The sequence below is a fragment of the Zosterops lateralis genome (genome assembly GCF_965231275.1).
Source record: "Zosterops lateralis genome assembly, chromosome: Z".
In the NCBI taxonomy this organism is placed as follows: domain Eukaryota; kingdom Metazoa; phylum Chordata; class Aves; order Passeriformes; family Zosteropidae; genus Zosterops; species Zosterops lateralis.
In genome coordinates this window covers 35,405,913-35,421,124 of record NC_139800.1, presented here as the reverse complement: position 1 = coordinate 35,421,124, position 15,212 = coordinate 35,405,913, and the positions used below count along the sequence as shown (strand labels likewise).

The 15,212-nt window shown below is 37.1% G+C and overlaps 1 protein-coding gene across 1 annotated transcript in view; it reads left to right on the top strand.

Moving 5' to 3' along the window:
* The window catches only part of LOC310922770 (guanine nucleotide-binding protein G(q) subunit alpha-like), a 114,000-nt gene that overhangs the window by 29,274 nt on the left and 69,514 nt on the right, over window positions 1-15,212 (top strand). Inside the window, exon 2 of the mRNA XM_083883573.1 lies at window positions 10,150-10,334. Coding sequence (XP_083739699.1) covers window positions 10,150-10,334 — 185 coding nt within the window. The remainder of the gene's footprint in view (window positions 1-10,149; window positions 10,335-15,212) is intronic.

Sequence of the window (15,212 nt, the reverse complement as noted above, 5' to 3'; positions counted from 1 at the left end):
AAAATAAGAGCTACAATAATATAGCAGTTGTGTCACTCTTATCCAGCTAATGAGCTGACTTGCCCAGGTCTCCTCTCCTTGTAGGAGGAAAAAATGTGCAAGAGGTCTACTTTCATTTTGGAGGAGCTGCTTAATTAGTGTATGGCTTCTTGCAATACCTCAGAAGACATAAAATGCAAGAGGACAGCAATAACCCTCAAAAACTAGTGACTCTCCAGGGGAAGTAGCAGTCAAAAAGCACTTTCAAGGATGATCTACCGTAAGCTGCAGGAAATGTGCCGCAGTATCTGGAACTGTGCTTCCTTCTGGGTGGATTTATAATGGGCTTGGCCTTGGAGCCTGCCTGGGTTTCACAGTGTATGTGACCACCCCTGCCAGTGTGCATCAAGAAATGCATAAAAGTTGTGAGCAACACTGTGAATGTTGCTCAGGAACAAGGGGAGCACAAACATAGCATTTGAGCCTCTCACAGTATTTGTGGGATGAAAATAAAAATGTAGTTGTCTTTTTACTGTACAGCTGCTATGCCTGAGCTTCTTATCATGGTCTGTCGGTCTTGCTGGCTGTGTGTGCCTTGGGTATGACGAGATGTGAGAACACTGGCTGTAGAAAGAGACCTGTCTTTTGGGGACAGAGTATCTTTAATGGTTGCTAAATAGCCTCTGAGAAACTTGCACTTGTTGTAAGGAGGCTGGCAAGAGGAACAGCCCTGGGCTCCACAGCCCTGCATGCCCATGGGGTGAAGGCCAGCCAGGAGGAGCTTTGCCTTATAGGGGATGGCAAAAGTTCTTCCCAGGGCTGCTCACATCTGCTGATTGGAAAGCAGTGTTTGCACTGGACTTGCCTTTGTGCTCCCCAGTTCACCTCCTTTTTTGCTCTCCCAGCAGCCAATGTCTGGTGAAGCTGCTTGCGCATACTGTTTTCTGTTAGGAGGTTTCTTTGTTCCTTATAAAATGACTGAGCTCCCCCCATCCCAGCTTCCTTCCAGTTTCATGCTGTGATCAGCTGTAATGACAATGGTATCCCAAATGGAGTGACTGGGTTGGTGGCTGTAGGAGTGAAATGGGTGCTCATTCAGTGAGAGGGCCTGAAACCAGGTAGGTATGGATTTCAGTTGCCACCATGTCTTCAGTCTCCCTGGGGAAGGAGGAGTATCGCCTTCACAGTGGCATGAGAGATAGGGGTTAAATGCTAGAGAAAAATACTTACAGTAAGACCTTCACTTACCACCCATTAAGTATTTCCTTTATGATGCTCTCAAAACATGTTCCCCTAGGAAACCAGAAAGGATACACAAGATATCATAGACTTATAAGATGTAGTATTAAAAAAACTGTTAATTACTCCAGCTGATTCCTTACTGCAGTCAGCTCAGGGCTCTGCTTGGAAGATCCTGTACTTTGTACTTGTTTGTATGTAGTTAGACTGAAGCAAAAATTAATTCATCATTTAGTGCTAGGGATATATTCGAGGCTTGAAAGAAATCTATCTCGTTTCTAGTGCTGCCTGTGAATGGACATGGCAAGCTGACAAGTATCTGCATACCAACCAACATTTGATATATAGCTCCTTTGTGTTTCTAGTGTAGGTTTGATAGTTTTACTGGTAAGTTGACTCTTGTCCAATTAGATGTTCAGGCTCAGCTGTCGTGTTACCATACTAGTACAGAGGTCACAGAGAGCTCTGAAGCCTGAACAGCAAAAAAGCACAAGCAGAAGAGACCAAGGGAACAGCTTGAATGTCTTCCTTGGGAGTACATAACCTTACAGAGAAAGATCTCAAATAGCTTTGTGGAAAAAATATTATTTATTCTCTTCATGTGTAAGAATAACCAGCATGATTTGCTTTTCTTTTTTATTTGTAAATCATCTCAGCCCATATGAAAATGTTCTTTCTTTGGCATGAATGAAGGACATATAAAAAGGTGGAAAAGCAAATGGGTTTTATGTTCATTCATTTGTGTTTTTCCCCTGGAAGGAGTGCTTTATCTAGACTAAAGCTTGGAACTGGAGTGAATATCAATCTTAGAAGCAGTAGCCAACCATTCTTGAGGAAAAAATATACCAAAAATGCTAAAAAACAGTTGCTGTTCTTAGTCTTTAATTTCAGATAATAATATTTACGATCAGAAATATTACTTGATGTAAATATTTGATCATAACAAATATGCCATTATTCATATAACATGTTTTCAGTAAGTTCATATTTATACTGGTTTTGGTAGAGCAAAGCAATTCACTTTTAGGCATTTTTACATTCTAAGAAAGAAAATGCTGTACTATATACTTTCAGCTCCTGGATGGAGCCTTTTTATATGAGAGGTAGGTCAAAAGTTTATATCAGGCTTTCAAAATAGAGCTCATAAACATAGAGTAAATATTTTTTTAAAAAACCCTTTGGAAAGCGTGTTTTCATGTTTTTGCACTTAGTTGTTGCTAACATATTGTTAAAAATAAACAAATTACATAATATACTGGTTTATATTACTATTTCAGATGGATACAAATGCACATCCAATATTAATATACTCTGAGTACTGCAGCACTTCTCTAAAACACAGATTAGAAAACAGGTCACAGAATTTCTAACTATACCTTAAGAAATCAGAACATGCAAACTATAAGGCTTTGTAGATTGTGCTTGGTAAATGCAGCTGTTGGTTTTTTGGTATGTTCTTGTGCGTGATAATTATGTTTGATGATAGAACATATCAAGAAAGAAATATTCACCTTTTGCAGTTTTCTGTAGAGTAGAAGAGTGTTAGCCCATGGCATGGGAGAAACACCGATGGTCAAACAAACTCTGTTGCGGTATCTTAGAGATGAAGACCACTCTTTCTGAGGACATAGGATTTAAAGTGGTAAAGCTATTTTATTCCCTTCCATAATAAAAATAAAGAAAAATGATTGTTACTAGTATTTAACCTTGCTTTTGATTAATCACAGTAGTTTATACTGTCCCTGAAATGGTGTCTCTCAGAGTTGATAAGAGTCAGAGTTGTGTATATCTGTTCATAATCCTCTGAGTAACAGAAAGTGAAAGAGACTTGAAAGAATTAGTAGGTAGCAAATTTTATATATCTTCCTCAATAAAAATTCAGAGCTAACTCAAGCCTTACCTCGCAATACAGGGAAACTTAAATCTCATACTGAAATTCCTGGAGAACCCTCCTGAAGACCTGCAGGACATGTAGGGTTGTATGGCCTCTCTCAGCACTCAACATTGCAGGGATGAAGAGCTGTAGGTGGAATATGAAGGAAACATAAAAGATTTAAATCCTAAACCTAGTCCCTATCCAATTAGTAGTTAAGGTAGTTTTCACAGAAAATGAGGTGGCATTCAGCATATTATTACCATTTTCTTCTAATAAATAGCTTACAGAAAACATACCTGTCAATTTATAGATAATTGTGTACTGTACCCATCTCAAAGAAGATAATAAAGATCAATTCTGACTTGCTTGTGCTTTGGAATTTACTTGTGTCTGCTTTCCAACACCCTCACACAAACATTCATTTGAAATTAATCACGCACAAGTTTCTAAAGACAGATTTTGCTTTTCCTCTGTGGAAGGAAGGTGAGAGTTGGTATGATACCTTCTTTTATGAATGCTGATGTTTGCTTCTGGTTTTGTTCATAATATTTCCATGGAAAAGCAGCAGCCAACAGACTGATTTTGAGCAGTTTGCTGTTCGGTTGAGTTGTAAGTAGCGTCAAGAAAATATTTTTGAGGGTGAAATTTGATTTTTGTGACTTTTTTTTTTTTTTTTTTTTGCACAGATAAGTTCTTCAGGCAGAATTTGTCTAAGTTGCTCCAGACCATATAAAATGGGAAATTAAGCAGAGACTGGAAAGAGTTGATTCTCTTTAGGGGGTCTGTGGTTTGCCAGAGGGATCCTTTCTAGAGAAGGGAGAAGAGGGTCACACAAGGTGGGATCCTGTCCTGCTTTGAACCCATTTACAAAACTGTGTGAATTCTTGAGGAATTACTTGTCCTCTATGAAGGCCCCCAGTTTATCTCTTGTATTGCTTTCTTGCTTCTTAATGACCCTAAAGCATTAAAAGATACCTCTAATATAGTAAAAATTATCTTTTTGTAGCTATAAAAGATAAGGAGAAAGTTCTGTGTTGTTGGGTGGGGCTTAGGCAGTGGTGGTATTTTTTGTTGTTGTTGATTTGTTTGGTTTTTTTGATCAGGGGGCCTGCTGGTTTGGGGTTCGTTGATTGGTTGGGTTTGGGTTTTTTTCTGAATTGAAGGTGAGGAGAAGAGGATACTTACTTTGAGTAATGAGCTGTGCCTAGCTGCATAGTAGTAGTTCTTGTTAATGAAAAAAGTTGAATTAGCATTAATTTAGAAGCTACAGAACATCAACTGAATTTTATGTTTCAGTTGTATCTTTCATTTTTTTCCAGTTTTTCGGTAATTCAGTATCTGTCTGAGGCTTTATTGTAGTAGTCACTTGAACTATTTTGAGTGCATCGCTTCTACAATGAGGGTCGGTATTTTGTTTCTCTTCAAGTTTTATGACTGCACTAGAATGACTGATTTTATTATTGTCTCAGAAACAACCAGATAAAATTTGTAAGAGGGTCTTTCTGCTGTAGAAAGCTCTCAGACTAGCTGTCCACATAATGGGAGATATTTTTTTCCTTTTTTTGAGGAAGATGGTTAATACAATTTCAATAGTGTAGGTAAGGAAATGATGGAACAACTTCAGTAGTATTTGTAATGGATAACATTGGCTTAGTTTTTCATAAATATTTAAGATATTCAAGATTATTCATGAAACAAATTGCTCTACATAAATGTAGATGTTTAATTTTCCTTATTTGAGGTAATTATCTACTTCATGAGCTACTTCATAAAATTCTATCCATCCTTTTTTGGAATAAATCTTTTCTCATCTTGCCAGGCTCTTTTCTGTTGTTACATTAGTAATTCATTAAATATTGTGTAGAACATTGACAGTCATCTTAATTAAATGTTTATAAATTACTAAAATGATACAGAGGAGATAATTTAGTGAATGGTGAAATGATTATATGCTTACTTCTTTTTTAAAAGCAAGTGAAATATGCAAATGTGCCTTGTAAGCAAAACAAGTAAGAAGATTATGTAGTGATTTTAAATTAAAGATACTGTGTCAGTGGAGCAAACACTTGGCAATAGAATAATATGTACCCCTCTCCCATTTTTTCCTAAGTGGTTCTTAACTTAAACTTGTGCATTGTTAAATCTCAAAAAGCTGTCCCTGGGGTTCTCACCTATTTTGGGGTTTTTTTGTAAGTATTCCATTAAGTTTTTAACATAACTGCAAAACATGGTGCTGTTGATGTAGGAACAGACTTCAGGACACCTTAGTTCTCTTTCTGGCTTTTTGCTTGAAATTTGAGCTGCTTTCCTGTTTCATAGGCTTTCCTGTAACTCTAATTGAATTGCCATTGAAATGTTTCCTAATGTCAAGCAGCTCTCCTGAGGTTTAATATGTTAATGTCCGCTAAGGATTTAAATATCACACAGGGAAGATACAATGGTACTACTGTTCATTTTATGAAAAATGCAAATATGCCTACTATATGCATTATCAGAACTGGTAATTCCTTAAAGGAATTCTGTTCGTGTCTCTGGATGAGTTGTCACTTAAATTCTTTCGTGTTTATATGACCAAGATGAAAATTATCAGTTTCAGCTATTAATTTACAGTAGTATAAATTGGTTGGAGGTGTAGGTTGGTATTTACGTATCTTTCCAGAAGTGTGGTACAGTGATACAGTGTCATGGAGATAATACTTTTTAAGCAATTGAGAAAAAAGTTAATAGGGTACTAGCAGTCTTCACTTAAAAAGGACTGCCTGAGCAATAGCTGTACCAGCTTCAAGCAGATCAACTCAGTTGTGGCAGCTATTGACAGAGGTGATGGCCAAGGCTGTTGCAGAGGTAAGGATCTCTTCATAAGATGTCAGGATGAGAACACCGTCTGCCGTACTGATGTGTATGACCACATCAGATGGACTGTGCTGTTTGTGTGGGAGCCTCCTTGTTTCACTAGCCTTGCTGCCTTCTTTTGATGGAGAAGAGATGCTCTAGTTCTGCTCCAGAACTTGTCCAGGTGCATGTTGCAGGGTGAGCTGGGAACTTCACCTCCACCTCCTTTTGCTACAGAGTGTTACCAACCAAATATCACTCCCAACAGCAGCCTTCCACTGTGAGCCTGAAAACTGCTGTTCTAAGTGGTAGAGACAGACAGGCTTCTTCATTCAGCTCCCAGGAGGATCTCATGCATTCCATGATACATTTCAACTGATTTGTCACCTACAAAGCCAAGCTGGTCCAAGGCCCGAATTCTGCACAGTTTTGTTTTCATTTAGCCATACTTGGTTTCAGCAGAAATGTGATTCCACTGCATTCCACTGCTGGAACAGCAACAGACCAAATAACTGTTTTTTTTGTTTTCTGTATCACTGAATTAGTAATAGCATAGAGGACATAAAGCCCTCTTTCAAGTGAAATACAACTTTAAGTGAAGTCAAGTATTTTTCTTCTCATGCGTACGTCTTATTACTGTTTTAGCTCTTACTCCTCCTAGGAGTTACTGTGCTACTTACTGTCTGATGGGCTTGATTGCTCCCCTTTCCTGTACATCTGTGAGACAGTGTACAACGAACTTCTTCATCTGAGTAAATGTTTGATGAAACTGTGTTTATAGTAAGGTTGTGCTTATCTTTGTAGGATGTTGGTTCCACTCTGACCCATGAATCTTCACTTTCCAGGTACTTCTGGGCTTTCTGTCTGCATCCAAGCCCCAAGATGAAAAAGCCATTTTTCTGCAAAAGTACAGACTGTTGTTTTGACAGTTCCTAGTAAATGTGTGTGTACGGTGACTAATAGGGTAGTGGATTTCAATGGCTTTCTCCTTCTTCTTTACTTGTTAAGAATGTCCTTTTTTAATTTCAGTATAAAATTTCAAACACTAAAATAGCAGGTTTTTCTTGCCTTTTCCTAGGTCAAACTTGGGAAAAGAAACACCATGAGGTGTAATTTAGCAGTGCTTCTGTTTAACAGATGCCAGAGTGAATTCTGCTTAGAGGATGGTATGCTTGTTTTAGTTAAAAAACAGTCTTGTATTTGATCTGAAGATACTAGAGAAATGCAAAAACAAGTACAGGTATGTGTAGCACAATCACATGAAAAAAGGGCTTGTCATTCTAGGCTTCTTTAGTTGTCTCACTTTTAAATTAGTCTCCTGTCTCTTCTTTGTCAGTCACCACAAGTTCTGAAACCTCTCTGCTAGTAAGTGTGTTGTCACCTATTTAAAATTAACCATGTTTAAAGTTTCTCTGTAAGTTTCACAGAGCAAAGAATGTTGCATTTCAACGTTCTGTAGCTTGATTTTTGCAGGATGTATGCCAGGAGAAATAGCAACAATACAATAAATTGTATGTGGTATGCATATATGGGAGTGCCGGTGCATGCATAAGGATCTACTCTTCTTTTATGCAAGCTGATTTCTTTCCTGATTCTGCTTGTGGATATAATACTGCTAAAAGTATTTTCAAATCTCTGATTGTAAAATTCTTAGTGCAGTAATAGTTGTTGCTATTAACATTTCAAGGAAAGAAAACAAAGAGGTTTTCAGAAATTTTCAGTTTTTAAGATGCTAAGCTTTTAAAAATTTTGATTATCTTCTATGCCATGATTGAACAGGAGTTCACTATTACGGACATTTCTTTATCATTTTTAGAAGAGAGTCAAGCTTTTTTCATTCATTAGTTTGATCTTATCTGGGAAACAGTTTTAAAAAGTCAGAGGACCAACCAAGCCGTGTGCTTGAATCAGGAGTGCGGGGTTTTATTCAGTCACAATATTCAATTCTCACCTAAGTGCTAGAAAAGGAATTATATTAGGATTTGGGGGGGGGGCAGGGGTGGGCAGGAGAAGGTTGAAAGTCACGTTTTTTGAAAAATTAGGGAGTGTGGTGATGGTATTCTGATTATGATTGAGATTCAGGTACATTGTGTGGCCTTGGCAATCTTCTTACAGATGAGACGATGCTATGCATCTGGCATCAGAGAACTGACTTGACTAATTTAAATGTGCGGTGGTAGCCAGCAGAAAATCTGTCTCAGTATAGTTTTGTCCCCCATTAGTCCATTCTGCTGATCCACTGCACTGCCATGTCACATTTGCTCTCACTTTGTATCAGCTAGAGATGGTTGTAGAATGATAGTGGTGGAAGCAGTGGCTATAAAAGTCCAAAGCAGTCATATCCTCTCAGAAGAATACGCAGATTTTTTTCTTATGTCATTTCAGGTTTTATTCTTTTCACCAGATGAAAAAACAGGCCCACTCAAGGGTCCTGTTCAGGCTATTACCCAGTTTAGTTTTTGTTTATTATGGTAAATAGGTAAATTCTAAAAGTTTTAAAAAATTTTAAGAGTTGCCATGATGTATTTTTTAACTTTTTCTGTAATGAATGAGGCTGTAGAAAGCCCAGTTTGGTATCAGTCAGTGTTTTGATCTCTAGGGAGATGATCTAGCCACCATTTGTTACCTAAATGGAGTCTACAAGAAAGCTGGAGAGGGACTTTTATGAGGGCATGTAGTGACTGGACAAGGAGAATGGTTTAAACTGCAAAAGGGCAGGTTTATATTAGATATTGGAAGAAATTCTTTGCATGTGGAGGTGGTGAGGCACTGGCACAGGTTGCCCAGTGAACCTATGGATGCCCTATGCCTGGCAGTGTTCAAGCCCAGGTTACATGAGGCTCTGAGCAAACTGGTCTAATGGAAGATGTCTCTGATTATGGCAAGGGGATGTTGTGATTAGATGATCTCTACAGTCCCTTCTAACTCAAACCATGCTGGTGGTTCTATAGTATGTAAAATTGTTTGATTTTTCTGGGAATGTGTGTGTAAAGAAAACTTGCATTAGAAGTTCATTATGTGTGTGCAGGAAATGGGACCGATGGTTTCAAAATTATGCTCATGGTAAGGGCAGAAGTTTCTAGAGGTTTAGATTTTGCAGTGTGTGGTATCTAAGAAATAGTTAAGGGTTGTTCCTGTAAGCTGTGCTGCTGTGGAACACACTTTCTGAGAAGATACCTAGAACATTGTCTAAGAGGCCTATAAGGCTGCCTTTGTCCTGGTCATGAGTGTTATGGTACAAAGCATGAAAGCTTTACAGAAATTATCAAAATAAAGCCCAGGCTGAAAGTCTGAAAAATGCACTGAGCAGTGCATTTTGATTCCTGCAGAGCTGAGTAGCTGGGTGAACACCGGGCTTATATAGCTGTACAGATTCAACTTCTCCTCTTAAGCAAGCACAGGGATAATACAGATAAGCTCTTGTAGTCACAGATGAGCTTGTTGAATTGGAGCAAAAGAAAAATGCTGTGTTGTAACCTTTGTGAAGTTTCCAACAAGCAGAACTTAACTTTAAGTCAACAAATAGTCATATTTCATCAGTAAACTACTTTTAGTACAAAGTATAAGAAGACATGAAAAAAAATTAATGGAAGGAGTGGCTGCTCATTAATAAATATGGTCCAAATTTTAATTAACAGTGATTTCATATGGTTCTGGTTGTTCCAATACTAGCTTAAAACAAAAAAACGTACAACCCAACGGCACCCTGTCAAGCAAACAAAGAAAAAACCAAACCAATAAATACAACAAAAATAAAAACCCAAACAAGCTGACACCCCTGCAAAAGAAACCCAGAAAACCAAAACACAGATATGTTCTGTTGCTGTCATACCAGATTACTGTAACGTCCTGCGAGTTAGCCTACGAAGATTCTTTTTCTTCTTCTCTGAATTTTTGTGATTAAATGTCTCATGAAGTTAGAGTTTTGGATAATTACATCTTTAAGAACAAAAGATTTTCAAATATAAAGTCATATATAATATGTATATATTGGAGTGCCATAGTGCTCATTAGTTTAGTTGTTAAAATGGAAGTTTTAATTCAGTTGTTCTTCAGTTGCTATTGATGATGCTGCTGTTTGACCCTGAACTGGTCCTTGTAGCTACCTTCCAAGCACCATTTGACACGGTTAAGCCCTGCAGTAAGCAGGCTGTCAGCATTGTGTAAAAAAAGTTGTGTTTGTGTCCACTGGATAAAGCATATCCTTCTTATTTGTCTTGCAGGCACAGGAGAGAGTGGCAAAAGCACATTTATCAAGCAGATGAGAATCATTCATGGATCAGGTTACTCTGATGAAGACAAAAGGGGCTTTACAAAACTGGTGTATCAGAATATATTTACAGCAATGCAGGCCATGATCAAGGCCATGGATACCCTCAAAATCCCATACAAGTGTGAAAATAACAAGGTGAGATTTTTGTTTATTTCTGTAGCTGAAGTTTTTCCTCTTTTTTTTTCCTGGAAATATACTGAAGGTCTCAAAAGAATGACGCATCACAGAATTGATACTAAAAGCTCATGAAAAGGGCGTTTCCTGTCCTGCATTTAGTTCTCTGCCTTTCTTTCTACTTTTACAACACAAATCTGCTTTAAGCAAGAGACCTCTCTTAAGATGCTTGAGGGCGATTGTCACAGAACAGAGGTTTAATGGTAGGTTGCCATTGGACTTCAGTAGCTCTTGTCCTTTCCTATAAGGCTGTACTCTGGTTAGAGCACAGTTAAACCATTCTTGTTATGTGTAGCAAAACTTCACTGCTTAAGGATTGCTACTACATTACATGTGGAAAAAATTCAAATTATTAGAAAAATAGGTGAGGATATCTGTTTGTGTGTTATAGATTGTTAAATTAAAATTTTCTACACATGACCTTAAAACAGTCAGTCTTCTGAAATTAATTAACTGCTGTTACTGCAGTTTAAGACGACAAAATACATTTAAAATGTTTCTAAGGTTCATCTCTGACTACCTTGACTTTTTAGTATTTTTTTTAATATTTGGATTTTGATACTATGGTAACTACAATAGTTTGTCTTATTCTGCGACTAGGAGTGAAGTGCTTACTATTTACTTAAAACACATGGTAAGCCACAGAATTGTGTGTCTATATCTCCGAATATCACAGAGTCACAAAGTGGGTCAAATTGGAAGGGACCATACTGGATCATCTGGTCCAACCTCTCTGCTCAAGCAGGCACTCTTTGATAACAATTCCTTGAGACCTTGTTTGCATTTTTACTGTTGATCCATTACCAATCAGCAACTTTGTCAAAAGGAGAATTTAAGAAACATGACAAACTGGATGGCTCACCTTTCTTTTCATTTTGTGAGAGAGTAGTTTATGATTATCTAGTAGTCCTGGGTGAAAGTAATACTTACTTTGATAAATTACTCAGAAGTTCTTACTCTGTTTTTTTTTTTTTCCATTAAGAGAAAATATCAAAGAGCAGCAGCATTTACAATTAAAAAAGGCATCCATTAACTGGGAAAGAGAAAATAAGATAAACTTGGGTTATTAGAATATTTTGTGTCTAAACATCTGAAGTATAATTATTAGAACTAAACTGCTGTATGTTTCAAGACAGCTAACTTAGAAGTAGGAAAGATAAAACTTATTTATTACCAGGTTAATGATGACTTATTTTTTCATTTGCATTTGCTGAAGTCATTGCAGATGATAACTTTGTTGATGATGTAATTGTTGCAATAATGAGTATCTTGCAGAAGTGTGACTTAATGCAGTAGGATGTCGGGAGGATCCCATCTGTCAGAATCAATATTGTTGACCTTCTTTAATGGTGGATGAGGTTTTTTGTGCACATGAAAAAGATTGAAAAATTTGTAATTGGTGAGACTCTTGACTGTTAAATTTCCTAGTCTAGCTGCGTGCTGGAGTTGTCTGTTTTCCCCTCATCTTCTATAAATCACAATCAAATGTCTAATTAGTTTTAAAATTGTATTTTCATTTGCATTTCAGCCTTTTGGCTCCATGTTTTTGGTGTGTGCAAAGCATAAAACATACTAGCCTGAAAAGTTAGTTGATCCTAAAGGACACATTTTTTCTTAAAAATTGGTTTGCCTTAATTGACCAATTGACTTAATTGGTTTGCCTTAATATCTGGAAATCTTAATGATAGATTATGATTTTTTTCCCCATATGTTACAGAGTATATGTTCTGTAGTTATATTTTAGATTAGATGTGCTGACTTTTTTTAGTGTTTTTATATGGCTGAGTGAGTCAGGTAGATTGGCCATAGCTGTATACACATTGCCAGAACTGTTCACTTTACATAAAAATTACTTTGCTGAAATTAGGAATCTCTGCTCAGCTACTTAACAATCATTCCCATCAATTTCTAATAGAGCTACTTGCAGAGTAAAATAAAAGTCGCTAATTACTAGGCTGTACGAATTCCATCAGGAATACAGGAAAAACCCAATGTGCTACAGCATTGTGCCTAAATAGACATGATTGTGGTCTGCTACACTTCGACTTTGTATACAAGGTCACTTCACTTCAAAACACCAGTCAGCAGATAAATCTGCCCCTTTGTTTTTTTACAGGCTGTTGAAAAAAAACTCATTAGTCCAGCAGTCTAGAAAACACAGGAAGGGCACTTCCTATTAATTTGAATCTCTTATCAGGAAGTCCCATCTCTGGAGAGAATATCTTGAAGTTTGAGTAACGGCATATTTTTAGCACAGTAGCTGTTGTACACTGTAGTTTAGAAAATTGCAGGTCAAGCTGGTGTTGGTGTGGTTGAGTCTAAAAAATTACCCTTTTTTGGGTCAAAGTCTTCATGTTCTGCAGTAGAATTTCAGGCTACAGTATAAATGGTTTTCTCTTACTGTACCAATTTTCATACCTTTAATTGTGATTTATTAAAATTGGAATATTTTGAATCTCTGAATGCTGCTGGAATTTGAAGTGCCCTTATACCTAGCAGTCAGTTAAGTAGGCAGCTGTGTTCTTTGTGCGGTGTACAACGTCGCAGCATTTACATTGGATTATTTTAGTGTAATCAACATAGCAGGAGGCATGTTCTAAATTTTGCAAGTCAGTTCTTGTGAGATTGTTTGGCTTCATAGTCACCAATGTAACTAAAGAGGCAAAGAGTGAAATGCATTGTCCTATATTATAATAACCTAGAGTGTTTTGAAAGATTCATTATCACAGTAGTGAAAGCCAATTGACAAATGTAACTGTGTTTAGAAGCTAATATCTCAGAACTGATCATACATACGACATTATATCATGAAAGGCATTTATTTTTACATGTTTAAACTTCAGAATGTGAGCTTTTCTGAGGTTTAAGATAATGGCGAGTGTGATCTCTTAGGAATTTGCCTGTCAGAGGAAATGGTGGCTTATAGACTTTATTAGTTTCCTTTTGAATAAATTTTACTGTGTTTCCATTATTTCTTTTTTAACTAGAAGTTGTAAACTTGTTGTATGGCTTTTGAATTTTAGGTTAATAAGTATTTTATTAAATAAGAGAAAGTGTTCGTTTTTATAGAAATATTCAGAAACAATTCTGAAAATTGCCTGTGTTTTCCAGTTTTGTTTGTACAAACAAAATCACGCAACCGCAGGTTTTCAAATGCATGTTTTTAAAAAAACAAAATACAGTCCTAATCCTTTTGTGGTTTGTCTTTTTAGACAAATGAATCTACTACTATACTAAACACCAAATACCACTGTTGTCCTTCTATACTATTCCATTTTAGTGTAACTTTCAGAAGACAGGTTGCCACTCTGTTCTAGGAGACAGCATCAGGAAGGTGTCACTCCATGATGATTAACAGGCAGGAAACCTTACTTGAATCCCATTCCTATAACTTCCTGTGAGACTTCTTAAATATTCATAACAATAAAAATAATGTGAGTAACTGTAGCCTTTAAGAACAGGTTACAGGAAAGTTTTTCAAGAAGCTGGAAACATAAAAGCAAGTTTTGTGGTAGACATTTGCTGTTAAGTTTCTAAGAGTTTTCTGATTAATTTTTGTCTGTATTTGTGCCTGTTTCCTTTGGGAAATGTTTTGCAGTCAAAACAAGCAGATATCGGAAATGCTTTCAAAGTTGAAAATCTTACTGGCATTAGCTTCAAGTCCATAATTGCTTTGTTAGCTTGTTTTTTTTCTATGTTAGACAGATACACTGGAGAAAGCTAATAAAATTACAGGCAGAAGTGGGACAATAGGAGCAGGAATGGAATCAGATTGCAAAAGTTTTTGTCTTGGGTAAATAGTTGGGGATGTTAAAGTGGTTTAGATCTCTTGGTGAAATACAATGTTGAACATAGTTTGGAGGAAAGGGCCTACTGCAGACACCTCACCTGAAAGAGAGTGTGAAGGACTGGCTCTAGAGCAGTAGTGTGCAAACTGTGTGAGTAAGTCTTTCAGTTTGGGGGTGGGGGGGGTGTTATTTCACAAAAAAGCAAGAATTATGTTCTTGGGACAGTGACATAAAATGTGTTATTGCTTTAGAAGAGGGATAATCAAATGGCTCTTCAAGCAGATGGAGAAACCTGAATCATTCTTGGTTACTGTTTAACAATCTGTAGTCCTTGGTGCTATTTAAGTTCTCGAAGGTGTTTCTCTAAGCACTCAAAAACGAAGTAAAATTACCCAGTAAATAGCAAGTCTTGCAGAAGAATTCAGTGCTTCTAATACCGGGAAGCTCCATAGGCATTATTTTAATAAGAAATAGATAGCTGCAGTCAGATAACATGCAAGAGTGTGTAGAAGATTTAAAATATCATGGTTCTTTAAATACATGTATTCAGACAAAGGGACTGAAAATAGCTTGCTTTTCTTTCCCCTCGGAAGCTGTAATATGAGGAAAAGCCCATCTCCCTGATAGCTGTGTTTCCTCCCATGGGGACACTGATCTGTGAGCTTTAGGGATTTCTATAAAGCCAGGAGCAGTTTCTTCCTGAGTGCTTCGTAAAGAGTCCTTTGTGAGGTCCTCACAATCTTAAATAGATAGCAGCCTCTCCTCAGCTGTCTTTTTCATCTTTTTATCAGTCTCTTGTCAGTCCTGGCACCTCCTCAGTCTTACATATATTTGACCTCAGTGCATCTTTTTGTACTTATCTGTGGCCTACCATTTGTCCTACTTTCTGTTGTTTTCCTTCTTTGTATTTGAGTAAAATTAACACAAACAAACAAACAGCCCCCCATATATGGAGGAGTTGACATTCTGTTCTCCTAGTCACTCATTTGCTTGCTCTCTGTTTAGAGCAGAGGTCTCTTGCATTTACCTGTTGCTCTAGTGGATTACTAAA